General features: G+C 41.5%; 3 protein-coding genes and 1 long non-coding RNA gene across 8 annotated transcripts in view; 2 read left to right on the forward strand and 2 right to left on the reverse strand.

The window, feature by feature from the left end:
* SLC30A7 (solute carrier family 30 member 7) overlaps positions 1 to 412 on the reverse strand; it is a 30063-nt gene extending 29651 nt beyond the window's left edge. The window contains exon 1 of one of the 2 annotated variants that reach the window (XM_068689907.1): positions 43 to 412. In XM_068689907.1, coding sequence (XP_068546008.1) covers positions 43 to 412 — 370 coding nt within the window. The remainder of the gene's footprint in view (positions 1 to 42) is intronic. The other variant, XM_068689908.1, reaches the window with a different exon arrangement.
* Positions 316 to 7506, forward strand: EXTL2 (exostosin like glycosyltransferase 2). 4 transcript variants are annotated; one of them, XR_011098739.1, is made up of 6 exons: positions 316 to 454; positions 1377 to 1447; positions 2609 to 3036; positions 3561 to 3661; positions 4443 to 4513; positions 5145 to 5213. XR_011098739.1 is itself a non-coding variant. In XM_068689916.1 (5 exons), the coding sequence occupies exons 2-5, from the start codon at positions 1443 to 1445 to the stop codon at positions 5634 to 5636; spliced, it is 996 nt and encodes a 331-aa protein (XP_068546017.1). In that variant the 5' UTR covers positions 316 to 454; positions 1377 to 1442; the 3' UTR covers positions 5637 to 7506. The 4 variants fall into 4 exon arrangements, 3 of the variants coding, with proteins under 3 accessions (XP_068546017.1, XP_068546018.1, XP_068546019.1); XM_068689916.1 differs by lacking the exon at positions 3561 to 3661 and having other exon boundaries at positions 5145 to 7506; XM_068689917.1 differs by lacking the exon at positions 3561 to 3661 and having other exon boundaries at positions 341 to 483; positions 5145 to 7506.
* Positions 4661 to 10040, reverse strand: LOC137860106 (uncharacterized). Its single transcript, XR_011098743.1, has 3 exons — positions 9846 to 10040; positions 9049 to 9127; positions 4661 to 4784 (listed from the first exon to the last, which is right to left on the reverse strand). It is a non-coding gene; the product is annotated as an uncharacterized lncRNA (long non-coding RNA).
* A 171-nt stretch (positions 10041 to 10211) lies between these two features.
* Positions 10212 to 17344, forward strand: part of CDC14A (cell division cycle 14A) — a 58904-nt gene continuing 51771 nt past the window's right edge. The window contains 2 exon segments of the mRNA XM_068689901.1: positions 10212 to 10629; positions 10784 to 10874. Coding sequence (XP_068546002.1) covers positions 10524 to 10629; positions 10784 to 10874 — 197 coding nt within the window. The 5' untranslated portion in view covers positions 10212 to 10523.

A 17344-nucleotide genomic window follows, 5' to 3' on the forward strand; every position in this document is an offset into this window, starting at 1 on the left:
CCACGGCCCCGGCCTCACCCCCCCCACCTCCCCGGCCCTCACCTGAACCAGCCCGACGCCTTCCGCAGCAGGTTGAGGCGCGGCGGCTTGTACTCGTCGTCCTTGATGGAGAGGGGCAGCATGGTGCGGGGCGGCGCGGGCCGGGCACGGCGGGGCCGGGAGGGGGCCGGGAGGGGGCCGGGAGGGGGCCGGCGGGGCCCGGCAGCGCGGCGCAGCGCTCCCCGCCCCTCCCCAGCCCCGCTTCCGGCCCCACCGCGCCTGCGCACCCCGCGCGCTGCCGGGGCTGGCGCCGCGGCCCGGGCCCTGCAGCGGGGCCTGGCGGGACGCAGCCGGGGGGGGCCGGCCCCCTGTCAGGGTCATTTCTGTTCAAACAGCCGGGTGGAAGCGCCGCGCCTCGGCTCACCGTTCTCATTTCCCTCCGTCTGGGTCTGAAGAGGTGCTCGCTGCAGCTGGGGTATGTTTGCGGGTAGCGGCACGCTGCAGGTTCATAACTTGGTTGGTAAAAGCGGCGGGACTGTCACGGCTGGGTGGCAGCTGGGGGAAGAGCGGGTGAGGCTCACCTTTATATAAGGCTCACCTTTATACGAGGCTCACCTTTACAGAATCACGTATGACCAAGCAGATACGGCCAAGATACGCTGGAGCTAAGGAGTGCTGAGCAGCTCCTGCTGCTCGTCCATCCTCTTTACCAGTCAGGCATGACCTGAAATGAAGCAGCCAAAACCAGTGATTAGTTTTTGGAAACAGCTTTAGTGACTTTGCTAGCATCACAAAATAAGTCAGGGATAAAACTGGAACTCAGACTTACACAGCTTGCTTAGGCTACTGTCCTGCATCTTCTGCATGCTTCCTTTTTGTGCTTACACTTGTATTTGCCTTCCCTTCTTTACCTGACAAACCAGGTAGTTCAAAAACACCAGGTGTGCCTCTGATGCAATTGGTAAGCTGTGTAAAGGAAAGCTTGAAGGGGATGAGCCAGAACAGATCTGTTACTGGGACTACTTGCTTGACTGTGGTAGCCAAATGATGTGTTTTAGTGCTGATTGGTAAACTTTGTAATGGACCGTGAGGTTTTGGAGACCTGCTTGCATCTCTGCCTGACCCTAAGGACAGAATACAGAGATGTTGCCGTAGTGGGGGGGGGAGTGCTGTGTTTTCTTTCTAAGCAACTGGTTTAATGTAATAATTTGTTCCTGGAGATTTCATTGAAAGGCGGAGATAATTACTCAGCGAGCAATAGCAAAAGGGATTGGATAATTGCCAAGAATGTGCACATAAATCGGTAATCAACAGGAATGTTAATTTACAGAAAGATGGTGGTAGCATGTGGGCTAACTGTTGATCTTCAGTTATAGACTCCTTTTACTCTCCATCAGATTCAAGGATCACAAACGACTGTCCTGTAAAAACAACAGGGGAGAAAACAATCTTACCTGGCAACAATGAGGTAAGTTGAAGGGTTTTCTAGACTACGTAATTTATATTCGTATCTTCGAGCACAATATATGAGTTTTGGGGGGGTGGGAAAGATCAAAACTTCTGTGAAAACACAGTCAGTCTGTCAAAAATTTTAATTGATGAGACTGTCCTGGATCATTCAATTTAACCGGAGTTTCCAGCTGAAAGCCTGGAACATACTAATGGAGTAACACCTGATATTTGTAGTTGAATAACTACTTAGCAGTAAGCTTAGATTCTTTATCTTTTATCCAACGCATACCCATCTTGCTAGTAGAGAGAAGGAACAGGTGTGGATCACACATCATTTGAGGTGCAGCCCATGGAACGCAGTGATCAGTAGATCTCGCTGACATTACAATTTATAAAGGTCTGGAGAATTGGGAATACTGCTTAAGAGTTGAAAATCAAGGCTGCCTTTGTAGGAGCTGCTTTGTAAGAGCTCCCACTTAGTTCCAGAAGCAGGAGGATCCAGAAACCCCTGCCTTGTATGAGGCTGACCCCCGCACCCCAACCCTGCAGTTAGCTAACACACAGCACCTAGCCTCTGACGCCTCCAGTTTCTGCTGGATTCTGGATTTTAGAGCAGCTGCTTCTGATGTTCCCACATCCCTACACTGCTTCATCTGGCACGATTCTTTTGCCCTACCTGTATGACAGCTTCAGTTAGTATCATCAGAACCGTATTTTCTGCAGTCTGTGTACTGGAGGAGGCACCTTCTCTCCCTTTTGTTTCACAACTAAGGCAAGGCTCCTGCAGTGCTGGAAGTACAAATTTGTTTTCTAATTTTACCTGGATGAGTTTGGTGTGTAAATGTTCACTCAGAAACACTGTACTGAGAAAATAAGAGATGGTAACAATATAGAGTTAAAGAATTAACCTAAGTTAATTTTTGGAAAATGAGGAAATTCAGAGTTAACCCAAAAAAAGCAGAGGTGAAAAGCACGTCAACGTCAGAAACCGGGTACCAGAAATATCTGCCGTGATAGCTGAAATTAATTGCCTCAGGTCTTAAAATCCTCCTTACGTATTCACTCATTTATTTACTTAAACAAAAGTTTATTTAATGTTATGGGAGTTTTGCGCAAGCAAGGGAGGCAGCTGTACATGGGATTAATAACTTTTCCTTTCCTGTTACTTGTTTTAAAGGTGTTTGCACTTCTGTAAACTTCCAGGACGAGTTATGGGCATCCGCCTACTACGCTTCACTTCCGTGGTGATCATTGTCTTGCTTCTTGTGGCGGGTGCTTTAACAGCTTTGCTTCCCAATATCAAAGATGACAAAATGCCCAATTTGCGGAGGGAACCAAAAGCCCAGAGTCAGCCTACCTTGGATTCGTTTACTCTTATTATGCAGACATACAATAGAACTGACTTACTGCTAAAGCTTTTAAATCATTATCAAGCCATCCCCCATTTACATAAAGTGATTGTTGTGTGGAACAACATTGGTGAGAAGGTACCAGAGGAAATGTGGAATTCATTGGGTCCTCATCCTGTCCCTGTTGTCTTTAAAGTTCAAGCTGTAAATCGTATGAGGAACAGACTCCAGAATTTCCCCGAGCTGGAAACAAAAGGTAATCAGCAGTTCATATTACTACTACTATTTTCATACTCAAAATCTGTATTCTGAAGAGAGATGGTTTGAGTTACACTGTGTAATGAATCCATGGGAACTGTTGGGCCACTTAATGCAATGTAGGTAATACAGAAGGAACCTGTATTATAGTATTAGATGCCCATCACCACCAGAAGCTGCAGGCTGGAAGTTGTCAATTAAGAGTAAGAAGAATAAAAAAAGATGTCAAATGCATCTCATAGGCCTTTGCAACTTCGTTCTCCATTTGCTTTGTCTAGCAAACGTAGGGAGTTCACTGAAATTCATAGTGCACATATTTGTGGAGTCTCTGCATTAATTTGGTCTTAAGCTATCTGATAAGACTTGATTTAATTCGTGATTTTAAGACAAAGTTCTCAAGCATGTTCTGCTCTTCAGAGAAACTCCCCTCCCTAACTGTCCAGCTTTCTATCTCAAGTCACACATACTTTTTAATAATATTTTCCCAAGTCTTTGGCTATTCATCTAAATATTCTTCCTAAGCTCTTTCCAGGAGAAGCACAACAATAAGTCCTGTTTGTTTCAAGTGGAAAAAAAACACAAATGTTGCATTACAGACCTGATCTTACTCATGATTAGTAAAGGTAATTCTATTTACTGCCCCTTACTAACATGCCTTGCTACTCAAACCATGAATTACAGGCAGACACTAGAAACTTCAGCTTCCCCAGCGTGTTTGTTTGTTTGTTTGTTTGTTTTACTGTGATAGGATTGTGCTGAATGTAAAAATAGCAGCCTTAATGCATCTGGAGTTCTGATATAATTTTTCATTATTTTCTGATAATGAAATTTTCTGATAATTTTCTTTTCCATTTTCTGATAGCCTTTTGTCTAAAATTTAAGGCAAAGATTTTTCGATCATAGTTAATTGCGTTGTCATCATTCAATATGATTTATTAGGCTTGCTTACTCAAACTTGGAAGTAGTGAGGAAATGGTTAAAATTTCACAGTGAAGAATGGTATAAGGAATTTTAAGTATATGAGATTTAATTCTTTTTAGTTGTATTTTACACAAGGTTAGTAGCATGTGAAGTTGCATTGTGAAACACTCCCAAGTTTTCCAACAACGATCTGTCCAGCTGTACTACAGATGATCAGAGGTTCCTGAATTCTGTTGTAGGATGGCAAATACTCTAAAATTTAGGTTTTCATCCAGTTATTACAGAGCTGCAGCCTTGCTTCAGCTTTGAAATCTAAGTATGTTTTCAGAATTTGCTTTTTAGGAGTTATGATACAGGTCTGCAACTTAGCTAAATGGTTGTAGAAGTTTCACAGCCAACTTGTCAAATTCTGTACTGCATACTGTGCCCAAGTATTTTAATCCTTTGCTAAGTTAAATTTTTTTTTTTTTTTCCTTCCTTCAGCTGTTTTAATGATGGATGACGATACACTAGTCAGTGCTCATGACCTTGCTTTTGCCTTTTCTGTTTGGCAGGTAATGTTTTGCTCCTTGGCAGGCAGTATTTATGAGTTACAAATGAGATTAATGGTTTTAATTAGAGTAATACTATATCACAGTGTTCTACCGTTGTTTTTCTAGCTGTAAAATTAGATTTTAAAAGGATTGAAACATTGAGTAATAGAAATTGCCAAACTGTTCGTCAATATTAGTTATACCTGTAGTTTGTAACTTTCAGATTTTTAACTCTTCTTGTACAAGAACACAGAAGTTGCCGATTGCTGAATTTATTTAAGTTGTAAGTAGGCTGCAAAACAAAAAAAAATGAGAGGCTTTAGTTTTTCTGTATATCTAAGAGATTGTCTGTAAAATTTGATTTTGTGCCAAATTTACAGCTGCAAATTGAGAACAGATGTTTGTTAGCGATATGTGATATGGAATGAGGCATATTGGGTTAAGTTTGCAAAACTGTATTTAAGCACAGCATTTCTGTAGATCAAAGGAGCATATGCCAGCAGCTGCGTTCGCTGTATTTACTGGCAGTAATCTTATGCTCCTTTAATTAAAAAAAAAAAAAAAGAGAAAGCGTAAGTTTTTGTGAAAGATGTATAACATCACAGTGTCACCTTCATTTTAATTTATTTTTAAATTTCTTTTTTACTTTCAGCAATTTCCAGAGCATATAGTGGGATTTGTTCCTAGAAAGCACATTTCTACTCCTTCAGGTGTGTACAGTTACGGCAGCTTTGAATTGCAGAACCCTGGATTTGGAAATGGAGATCAATATTCTATGGTTCTTATTGGTGCAGCATTTTTTCATAGTGGGTATTTAGAAGACTTTCAAAGACAGCCAGAAGCTGTTTATGCCTTAATAGATGAAACTCAAAATTGTGATGATATTGCCATGAATTTTCTGGTAGCAAGGCATACAGGGAAGCCTTCGGGAGTGTTTGTGAAGCCTGTTGATATAAGAAATTTAGAAAAAGACACTAACAGCGGCTACTCCGGAATGTGGCACCGAGCAGAGCATTTGTTACAGAGATCTTACTGTGTAAATAAACTGGTAAATATTTATGATGGCATGCCTTTAAAATACTCTAATATCATGATTTCTCAGTTTGGTTTTCCTAACTATGCCAATCACAAAAATAAAATGTAAGCCAATGAATTTAAGGCGTTAGATGTTAAATAATCCTCAGTGAATTGTACTGAATGCAAGGAGAGAAGATGTAATTACCGCATCTTGGCCATCCTTAATTGTAGCCTCCAAAGTTTTTCCATACAGCTTTTAATTTTTATTTTTTGTCCCCCTTTCTTATTAACCATGCAAGGAATTTTTTTGAGAAAGCTTTAAAAATAAATAATCATGTTCAGTTATAATAAAATTATCCTCTTTCCTTCACCTGAAAAGCATTTACAATTAGGCCAGTTCTCCAGAAACATGCAGACAAAAATGCACTCCTACCCTTAATGTTCATGATTTATTTATTTTTTTAATATACGTATCTAGTCAAATGAGGTTGAGGAATATTTTTGATAGTTACATGTTTAGATGCTTCCTTTCCCTCTCCTCTTCCTCCAAACAGTTCCCAGTGAAACTATACAAGGGCTGCAGCAAACGGCTGGCAAGGCTCCTGTACAAAATCCTTTCAAACGTTGTATATAAGCTATTACTCTGTATTCTGAGATGTTTCTGAAGCTGCTATGAAAGCAAACCAGAAGAAGAGTACCCCACCTTAATCTGAGATAGTCCTGAAACCATTGCCTACAATAACTGCTCCTGCTGAGATAGTGGAAAAATGATCTCTGTGATACGGCTTTTTTTCCTATTAATAATTTGCATAGAGTTGCTGAAATACTGCAAACAGTTGAAAGGTAAAACCTAGCAGTAGGAAATGTACAAAAACATGAATGAATAAAATACAAAAATTATATATGCAGGGAAGCAAAAGAAAACAATGAGATTGTCTTATTAATACTCTCTTGAGTACTTAGTTTTTTGTTATATTGCATGTGCATTGTTACAAAAATGTTCCCAAGAAAATTCTCACTTTAAAAAAATAATATTTACAGTTCTTGATGAGAGGAAGCTGTTCTACATTTATTCCAGAGTGTACATTTTGTAATAGTACAGATCTGCTTTTTTTTTTTTTTAACTACTCTTTCAAGTGAATGTTTACTCTTTGGTTCCTTTCATCTCTGTTTTTGGTAGCTCTAGCAACCGAATTAAAATGTACAATGAGTGGGTAAAACACTATAAAAAAAGTGTTATAAACTACAGTGATGTGGCAGGGATGGACTATTACCGGTCTCTGAATTATGTGGCCTCAGGCAAGAAACAGCTATTATTAATAGCTTTTGTTATATTGGGACTCTAGTTTTGGAAATATTATGTTAACATAGGACAAACCTGTTTTCAGTTAGCTGCTCAGCTGAACAAAAGCAATGTTTGAAAAATGTAACAAGTTCTTTACAGCTGATTCTGAACATGGAGTCTGGGTTTCTTTGGGGGGAGTGGAGGACTCTTGTCTTGTTCTATCAGTGTCAAAGGATTTGTTTTATGGTCAGTGAAGTCTTCCTAGTATTTTTTGTAAGTTTTAAGGGGTGAAATCTTAATATGGCAATGTAAAATCTGTTTCATTTCCTTGTAATAGTGAAAAGTAAACTTTAATTACTGTGCTGTAGTGAGAAGTAGTATCCAAATAGATCTATGACCTTTCCAGAAATGCAACTTTCATAGAGGTAACTTACTGCATTTCATTTACTTTATAGTTCATCTGTAATTTCTGTTCTGTGCAGTATTAACTGAAATTGTGAAGAGTCACAGATACTGTTTACCTTACTTTTAAAATGTAAAGTGAACTGTCAACTGAGCCAAATTTTAATATTGGGTTCTTTGTTGGGAAGAAGGGGTTGGTTTAGAGCTTTTTTATTTTTAGCTCTTTATCAGTGAAGGAATTAATCGAACAAGCTTTTATTATACTTGTAAATTTAATTTGTACCATTGTCAAATAAAAAATATAAACAGATTTGTTATGTATTTATTTTCGCATTATTGACCAAGTTTTCATTGTTAAATGTCTAAAGTAAGCTCACAGTTTCAATACAGATGAGCAGTACCAATTCTTTTAAAATACCCTAGGTATTTGTTGACGCATACTTTCACTTAATTTAAGTAAAGTTCACATAAAGGGGTAAAAAAGACATAATAAAACCAGAGCAGTAAGCAGTTAGTCTTAAAAAAGCAAATTCAAAGATTGGACTTCAAGTTTAGCTGTAATTCATTTTGTTAGGAACCAAAGGGGTTTTGTTTTTAACTTGTTTGTTGGTAACTACAAATAATGTGTTTGTCCGTTGATGGTTATAAAAGTGCCTTGGAAGTCTTTGCTCAAATATATTACTGAACATTTAATTTATATTCTAACAAAATAATTTGTATTTGATAAGTTCTTCTAGGAGATTACCTAGATGTCACTTGGAAGTATCTTGGAGTCTAAACAAACTCATCACTATGTCTGAATTTTCTGTAGAAATTTGTGTTTATGCAATATAGATTTTTTTTTCAAAATGGTGTCTTAAGATACATATTTAAGAAATACTTGTAAAAAATCATTTTTAATTTAAGGAGAAGTTGGTTTCTTAAAATTACATTTTTAAAACAGGATATAGTCCTAAAATTATATGAGAGGAGTACAAAAAAATTGCTGCTTTACCTACAGTTAAAATAAAGGCCACAAGATGTCACTGTCACCTTGATACATTATATCAAACATAAAAAATAGTAATTGGAATAATTATAATAAGAAAAAAATGACATGAAAACATTCTGAAAGTATGTTAAAAGGTGTAAGCCGACTGTAAAAGCTATGAGAAAATTCTGGAACTGAAAAAAAAAACAACCAACATGGAGGGTATTTGGTATATTTTTACAGGAGAAAGAAAAAGATTAAGTATTTTCTATGCTCAGGGTTCTAGCTAACTGCCACTAATGAAAAGCTTGTATGCAGCTAAAACATTTGTTATCTCGCCAAAGGTATGTAAGCCTGCATACAATTTTTGAGAGGTGGGCTTCAGTTTCCAGTCATGTATGCATTCTAGATATACTAACCTAGCTAGATATGTTTACAAGGAACAGGCTTAAGCATAAACTATCTAGGGATTCTAGATACTGGGAATGTAGCTTGTTAAACAACTCCATCTTTGCTTCTGTTGCCCAAGATACCTTAGTTAAAGCTAACTTGAGACTGCTCATGCATGTTCCCCTCAATGTGGCATGCACCTAGAAATGTGTGTTGCATTGGCCTGTAATGAAAGTTTGAGTAAAAATAATCGATGGTTTTGGATATATTGCCCCATAGAGAATTTCTACTCCAAGACATTGCTTGTAAATAAAGAATTGAGTATTTGTTTTAATTACAGGTAAAAATACAAGAGAAAGCTGTATAGAACAACATAGATGAACACATTGATTTCCATGGAAAGCAAATACCCTCCAGCAACCTTTATTTAATGTGGTGTACTGAAGGCTACAGTCTCAGTCTTGCAATTATGTTGTACAGAATAGTACTTACTAGTAAGAAAGAAATTCCTTGCTTCAGCTCATAGGAGCAGACTCAAAGAGAGACGTATGTAGGAACATTAGTTCTGGAGCTATAAAAAAAAAAAAAAAAAAAGGAAATGAACAATGTAAGAATGCAGGTACAAAATAATTTGAACTGATACCAAAAATAAATAAGCAGCTACAAAAACAATTACTTGAAAAAGTGTTTTCACTTCAGCACTTTTAAAGTTTTTCAGTATCATCCTGTGCTTATGACACTAGACTAAAAACAGAAGAGTCAAAAGCATTTTACACCCCTGTTTAGCCTCCTCTGCAAGCACACGAGAATTCAGTGCGTGAACTGGGCGCGATCTGAGGTTCTGTTATGAGAAGATGGGGATGATAACATGGACCTCAGAGCTGCATATTGCATTATTACGTCTTTCTAAGGTATTTCAACTTTTTTTTTTTCTCCTCTGGGGAGGAATAGCATCATTTTTTTTAACAGATCACCTCACTTTTGTTACCTTTCTCTTGATTAGGTGTGAGAGGGAGGCGAGCAGCCTGCTCTATTTGGCTCTTACAAGTCCTTTCGGAAGGGGTGGGTGGAAGAAAGGCAGTTTTAATGCTTTTAATGCTTCTGTTTCTTTGTCGGGAGGTTAATTGCAGCCACCAGCCTAACTCGGCTTTTCCGACCCAGCCTTTCCCCACTAGGCAGGAAGCCGCGGGTGCCTTCTGGCCGCGTTACCACAGCCCTGGCAGCGCACGTGGGACGCTTCCCCGCTGCTTAACCCCTCGGTAACTTCTCGGGGAGCGCCCTCGGCTCACCCCAGCGCCTGGGCCGCTCCGGGCCGTGCCCGAGCCCCGTGCCCGGGTCCCCTGCGGCCGGGCGCCCCCCGCTCCCCTCAGCGCCGAGGGCGCGGCCGCTGGCGGGAAGGCGGCGCCGCCGGGGCGAGCCCCGCTCGGGGGGCGTGCCCGGGAGCGGGGTCTCCTCAGCTCATTGGCCGGAGGGCTGGCAGGGCGGCTCCGGATTGGCGGGGCTGCCCGTCCATCAGGCCGGACGGCGGAGCGGGGCCGGGACCCCCGCCACCGAACGCCCCAGCCCGGGCAGGGCGGCACCGGCCCCGGTTCTGCCCTGCCCCGCCCCGCCCCGCCCCACGGGGCCGTTCCGCGGCGGCAGCCCCGGGGCAGGCGGAGGAGGAGGCGCCGCGGGGCGCCCGGGGCCGGCGCGGACAAAGGCCCCAAGCTGCTGTTGCCAGCGCGCCGCCGGTCGCCTGGTAACCGCCCGCTGCCTCCTCATCCGGGGGCGGCCCCGGGCGGGGGGCGGAGCGGAGCCGCGGTCCCCACGGGCGCTCTCCCCCCCCCCCCTCCCGCCCGCCCGCCGCGTCCCGGAGCCGCTCCTCGCCTCCGCCCCGGTTCCTATGCGGCTGGCGGCCCCTGCGGGCAGCCCCCGCGGGCAGCCGGCCCCCTGCCAGCCGCAGCGTCCCGGCGCCGCCCGGGGCCGCCATGAGCTCGGAGCCGCCCCGCGCCTCGCTGCTCCGCGCCCTCTTTAAGATGGAGCCGCCGGCGGCCGCCGCTGAGGTGCTGGGGGGAGCCGCCGAGATCCTCAGAGGTGAGCGCGGCCCCCACCTGCTGCCCCCCCCCCCCGGGCCGCCCCCTGCTCGTGGGGTCCCCTCCCCTGCCCCCCGGCCGTGCCGGGACCCCCCCCCCCCCCATCCTCGCCCCGGGGTCCGGTGCTAGCGCAGTGTTATATTCCTGTGTTTCAGACCGGCTGTACTTCGCCACCCTGCGCAGCAAGCCCAAGAGCACGGTGAACACCCACTACTTCTGCACGGACGAGGAGCTGGTCTACGAGAAGTAAGTGCCGCCGTCTGCTGCCTTGTGTGTGCCGGGGGGAGCGCTTCTGAGGTTTTCTGCGGGGTACCGCCACCCCCCGCCAGCTGCCTCGGTGAAGGCTTGGTGTAAGGTAGCCTGGACGTGTGTGTAACCTATCAGAAACTAGCTTAGCTTTGTTTTGTTTAAAACAGAAATATATATATATATTTAAAAGCTCACAAAACCAGTTAAATCCTAGTTGGCCTAGGGTAAAATAGTTGAGCTTCATAAGATTGCTTTATAAGGTGGAAAAGATCTCTTAGATTAATTACACCTTATAAACAGTGTCTTTAATAGGAGGCTTCCATATATTCACAGAATCACAGAATCTCTAGGTTGGAAGAGACCTCAAGATCATCGAGTCCAACCTCTGACCTAACACTAACAGTCCCCACTAAACCATATCCCGAAGCTCTACATCTAAATGTCTTTCATACTACACAAAAATTTTTTGCTGCGTGTTTTCCTTTATCAAGCGTATGAAATGATCCCCTTTCACACAGAATCACAGAAAGCAGAGCTTAAATCTTCTTTTGAAGAACATCTGCAACTTATTTTAAGGGTTTTGATACAGCACTTCCTGTTGGCTTTTGGAGCTTTAGAACAGCAGAGGAAGTATTCTGTGAAGTTAAAGCCTCGTGAGTTTGTAAGACTCTGACTGCGTGTAGAAGGGCAACAGTTAAACTGAGCGCAATTAGAGTACTTCTAGGAGACATGAATTAATTACACTGAACAAATAAAGTAATAGCCCTATGCTGTGGTTACAGAGGTGTCACTGTACGCTGTGTTCCCAGCTCAGCTGCTCCTTGCATGATGGCAGCTATAGCTGCTTGACAAAGGGTTTGCTGCAGTACCGAAACTTTTCTAGTGGAACAAGAAAAAGTTCTAGTCATATCTTTAAATGTAACTTTTTTTTCCCCATGTGTTGAAAAACTTACGAGCATCAATTGCATCCTACGCCAGTGACCTCAGTGCTGCTTCTGTGCAGGTGTAAACTAATCATCCTTTGTTTCTAGCTTATCTTCTATGCAAATCTTACAGTACTGGGGTTTATTATCTACACACGTTTCTGACTCTTCATTGTCTTCAGTCTTCTAAAGGAGTTCCTGATGATCCTTCTGCAAAGTTAACTTTTCTAATTTACTGTTTGGATTGCAAATACTTTCTGTAACAATCACTGAAGGAAACTAAATAAATATATTCCTTAATCTATGTGTCAATTAACCACACACCAGAATGTATAATAATACCATGTATATTTACAAGATAATGGAAGGAAGTCACATTTCCTTTATTTTCTAGGGCACATCTAAAGAATCTGGACATCTAATTTGTGGTATTTTTTCTGAATCCATAGTTCCTAATCTATTGGCACCTTTTTAAAGGTATCCCCCATGTTTGATACAGAAACAGTACTCCTCCTGTTGTGTTCTCCAATAGTAAAACTTAATACGAAATAGAAACTAAGTGGCAGTTGCTGGGTGGTGTGAATGCATCCTGTATAGTAACCTAGCTCTCCTAGTGAAACAGTGCTAAGCTTTCTGTTGATACTTGTAACGCAGCATGCTTCGCTATCAGTTATGCAATAGTTGGTAGTAAAACCATATCTGATTTCAAGTTTTCTTCCCTCTTCTCACTCCCATCTTTAAGGAAATTTGTGTTCTTGAGGAAGTAAAAGCAGATGTTGGTAGGGTTACTGTTTTGTAGTTTTGTCAGTATCTTTCTGAAATTGGAAAGCTAGGGGCAAAGTGAGAGAGAGAATGCAAATCTGATAGTTCTTAGGGAAATGCTGATTCTACTGTAGTTTCCCAGTCGTGTCTATCAATTTGATTATATTTGTCTGTTTTGTTTCACAGGCTACACAGTAAGGACAGGCCCTAACATCAGGAGTTGTTTTTAAGCAGTAGTAGAGTATAACTTCATACACCAAATCAGATTTCCTGCTAGCTTTCTTAAAAATGCAGCCTTTCTGAGGAAGAGAAATATTTAATTGATAACAAAATGAATATTTGGAAGTAAGCTTTGAAGAGCTGTAGCTCAGAACAGTGTTTTCTAGAGTCAAAATGGCCTGCCTGTGCTGTTCTTCCCAATCAGAATTTCTTGTCCACTCTGCTTTTTAATCAAATGAGTTGTTCAAATTGCTGCGTGGAAGAGATTTGTTATGTGAGTAGGAGACTTGTTCAAGTTGTTATGTGGGTAGATGTCCATCCAGATGCAAAATCCTCAACAGCTGTGAAAGAACTTTGTTAGCACAACCAATTATTGACTTAAGATGCATGTTATTGTGTCAAATATGATGCATGTTAAGGTGCATCATACTAGTGACTAGACAGATATTTCACTGTGCATGGAAGTACACTGCTTTTCTTTGGGCTGTTTTTCTGTTATCTTCAGCAATAGCTCCCGAGCATGAAGTGTTAAATTTCCTTAGCTGCCTTTACTGGGGGCAGTTTGCTTTCTTTGAAGCAACATGTGATCTAAAAACCTCAGGAATATGTGGGTATGGGTTTGTTAGTCTGATTATAAAGAGCGTATTACTGGATCACGTAGTAATCAACTTCCTTCCTGCTTCACTTCCTTTTTTTCACCTCCTCTCCTCAATCTTGATGAGACAGAAGGGAATAGTGTAAATTATTGCTATGTGCTATTTATTAAAGAAAAGAGCGCTAGCACTGAACTTCATGGTTTTGGAAGCTTTGATCTTCTGAATGCTGACTTGCTCTTGTGTTTTATCATGTGATTTATCACTAGATTATACCCCAAATGTGGTTATGTAATCTTGAGTACTTTAGCTTTCAGTTTTCACTTGAAGTTGTCAACTGTTTTAATAAATTCATAACACGGTCTTGTTTAAACATTCATACTTTTTTAAATTTCTAAAAGGACTTAAATGCACTTAGGAACATCTCAAACATTGGCTGACAAGGAACTCGCAGAACTGTCACTGCTGTAGTTAATGTGCTGCAATTTAACCTTGAACCTATCATGCTAGGGAAGAGTGGGTATGCAAATTTCTCAGTTAAGGGAACGAGAACCTGAATGAGTTGATGCAACTCTGAATTGTTAAGGTTTTATTCCCAGTTACTATATTTCGGTAAGATTTTGTCAGTCTCTCTCTGAAACTCTGAGGTCCCTCCCGAGGAAGTCTGCATTACTACTTACAGGAAAATACAGTATTTCAGAGTAATATAGCACAGGTAACTACGATGTCAGGAAAATGGAGTTGATGAGAAATAATCCAGTTTGATGAAGACTGTTGTTTGGCAAATACACAAGCCTTGCTTGGCAAGACCTCAATTAGTGAGTTAGGCAAGAGTAAGAAGCTTTTTATTCTCTAAGAATAGTGTCTTTCATGCTTCACCTTTCAGTAAACAGATCTGGGTTAGGAATATTACACTTGACTGGTTAACTTGGCTTTCACATGTTTTTATCAAAGCAACTTTTTATGTCCTTTTTATTGTTGTGTAAATTCTCAGAAAACAGAAATAACAGTTCATTAGAAACTGGAATAGTATCTTGGTAAACTGTGCTGGCAGTTTGCATAAGCCATTATGTTTTTATTGGGTTATTTCTTCTAACTTCAAATCTTTTGTATAAACAGCATTTGCAGGTCCAGTCTAAAATTTTGTGATCAGCTTTAAAAGGAATAATATGACATTGTCTGTACATCCAGTGTCTTATACTGTGGGTTGAAAATTTTAGTGTGTTACTTGCCCACTTCCCAGCAGTCTTTGTTACATACATTTTTTGGTTAGAGCAGCCATAAAGTAAGACTTAAAGCTAAAACGTCATTTAATGAGTAATCTTTGTACTTTGACTTGTAGGATGCGTTTATGCAAAGAAGCAGTTTCTCTTTCCTGTGGTAAGAGGAAGGGTTAAATTATTTGACTGGTGGAAAATGCTTCTTTTCTATGGCTATCCAATAACGGTACTTGCATAGGAAACCTGAACTTCACTAGCCTTCTGTGGCTTATATCAGTTGAAAGGAAAAGAGAAAACTTAAACTTAGCCTTGTTACAACAAACAGACCTGTCACTTCACACGGAGAACAGGGAGTTCCTTGTTCATGTCAGAAGCCTATGAAGAGTTGAACTTCACTATCAAATGACCAATATAACTTACGTTGAAGTCCACAAAACCCAAAACAACACTTAATTTAAGGAACTTCCTAACTCGTTATCAATATGAATTTACATACAGAACAGAAATACTTCATTATGCTAACATCAGCTTTTTACATTTAATTCTTACAAGTGACTATTAAGAATAGTACTGTAGCTTTGTTGTTCTCCATCTTAAATCAAGGGATTAAATTCAATGCAAACAAGAAAATGAGAAGATCTGGGAATATCAGCTTTTGCCTAGGTTGTGAATTAATGACATACCTTTATATTTGAAACTTGCAAAGTGCTGCCCCTTAACACCTGGGGTGCTCTCTTCATTACAAATTAAATTTCATATGCAAGCATGTCTTCATTTCACCAAGGTGCTCAAGGGATGGGAGCACATCTCCTGTGAGGAGAGGCTGAGAGAGCTGGGGCTGTTCCTCCTGCAGAAGAGGAGGTTTGGGGGGATCTTATCCAAGTCTATAAACTCCTGAAAGGAGGGTGCAAAAGGGACAGAGCTGAGCTTTTCTCAGTGGTGCCCAGTGCTGGGATAAGAGGCAGAAGGGACACCAACAGGGCCATGAGAGGTTCCATTTGAACAGCAGGAAGCCCTTCTTTGCTGTTTGGGTGGTGGAGCACTGGAACAGGTTGCCCAGAGATGTTGTGGATTTTCCCTCCTTGGAGATTTCAAAACCTGCTGTAGGTGTCCCTGCTTGAGCAGGGGTTTGGACCGGATGACTTCCAGAGGTCCCTTCCAGCCATTCTGTAATTTTGTGATTCCCATGGAGAAGACAAAATAAACTGTCAAAAGCATTGAAGATATTTTGTTGTTTGTTTGCAGCAAGTGGGGCTGGAGTAGAATAACTTTTTTTTTTCTAGATTTCAGTTTCCTATTGGACAAGAGTATAGCTTAATATAGAAAACTGATGAAAAGTCTTGGCCTCTGATAAGAAGGCTTCTATTGTCTGTAGAGAGTAGGTTTCTAACATAATCTGAAGAATCTTCTATGGTCAAACTCTGCAAGAAGCTCTTCCATGATCCTGTGTTCTTTGCACCAAGGAGCATTGTATGAAAAGCACGTGCATCTGGAGTGGCTATTTAATTATCTGTAACTTGGTGCTATGATCTCTTCTTGGATTTTGAAGAGCCAGTATCTTGAGGAGGATTTGGAACAATGAAGGGGAAATAGACTGAGTACCTGCTGTTCTGCATAATCCAGACCCTCGGCATTATTCCTACATTCAGATGCAAGCAGTGGGGTGTTTATATCACTTCCAGGTATTCACTGTATCTTCCTTTGTCATTCAGAAGCGTGTGATCCTTAAGTAGTATTAAGCATTAGGGATTGTGCCTTGGCCCAGATAAGAAAGCTGCCAGCAATTTACCCGTTACGGGAACTGGTGGGGTTAGAGCAGGCAGCTTGTGCTATTGGGCATCCCACCTTCATTTGTGCACTTGAAGTGGGAAGGTAGAACACACTTTGGGAAAAAGTAATGGGAGGAAAAAGAAACAGAATAGGTAATATTTCCTGACTGGCAGAGTTAGGCTGTACTGAATATGTGGATTAATCCTTTTGGCTGTCATCCAGAAACTACTGCGTTTAGGCGTGTTCAGCTCAGGGCTTGGAGCCTTTATCTGTAGTACGCAGTTGGCCTCTTAGCCGGTGGCTGGTTCTTGTGCTACTTACTGGGAGCAAAGAAGACCTGGCAGGGCAGTTGCCTGAATGTTCTAGTACTGCAGGCTAGGAAAGGGGGAGAGAAAAGCAAGTGGATATGCATATATACATGTATATCTCCCTCGTTCTATTTTAGTCTCACTATTTAACTTTAATAGTAAGCTAAACAAGAATCAGGATCTTTCTACCATGCTTACAAATTAGTGTAGTCCTGTATTTAGGAAATGACATTTCTACTAGTTCTTGAAGTCCTTAGAGTTAAATTTTTGGTTTGAATAAAAGCCAATTAGAGGTGCTCTTCTTTGGTAGAAAAAAAACTTTAACACAGTTAAACAGTTGCTCATGTCCAAGAGAGCAAGCTTCTTACAGAAAGTCACTGTGCTCCAGTTCTGGTGAGCATGCTCCTGTAAGTGATTGCAGTCGCTGAGCTGTGTCCCTGTTCTCCAGTTACCAACTCAAAAACTGGCTAAGCTGCCATGCAAGTAACATCATCCCCTCCGAGCATTATTGCCCTGTTAGGACTGACTTTGTGGATCTGTCCTATTATTTTTCCCCTATGATAATTAGGGTTTGAGCCATGTTCAGACTGTTGGGAGTGCCTGCTACTGAATGCCAGAATGTGCACCCACCCTCATGTTCAGGTGCGGTAACACTGAACTTGCACTGAGCTG

This window comes from Anas acuta, chromosome 8 (assembly GCF_963932015.1).
Source record: "Anas acuta chromosome 8, bAnaAcu1.1, whole genome shotgun sequence".
Lineage (NCBI taxonomy): Eukaryota > Metazoa > Chordata > Aves > Anseriformes > Anatidae > Anas > Anas acuta.

Bases quoted from the DNA above. Each gene is read 5' to 3' on its own strand.
- EXTL2 (XM_068689916.1), top strand. The intron at 3,037-4,442 runs GTAATCAGCAGT...TCCTTCCTTCAG, and splicing joins CCCCGAGCTGGAAACAAAAG to CTGTTTTAATGATGGATGAC. The intron at 4,514-5,144 runs GTAATGTTTTGC...TTTTACTTTCAG, and splicing joins TTGCCTTTTCTGTTTGGCAG to CAATTTCCAGAGCATATAGT.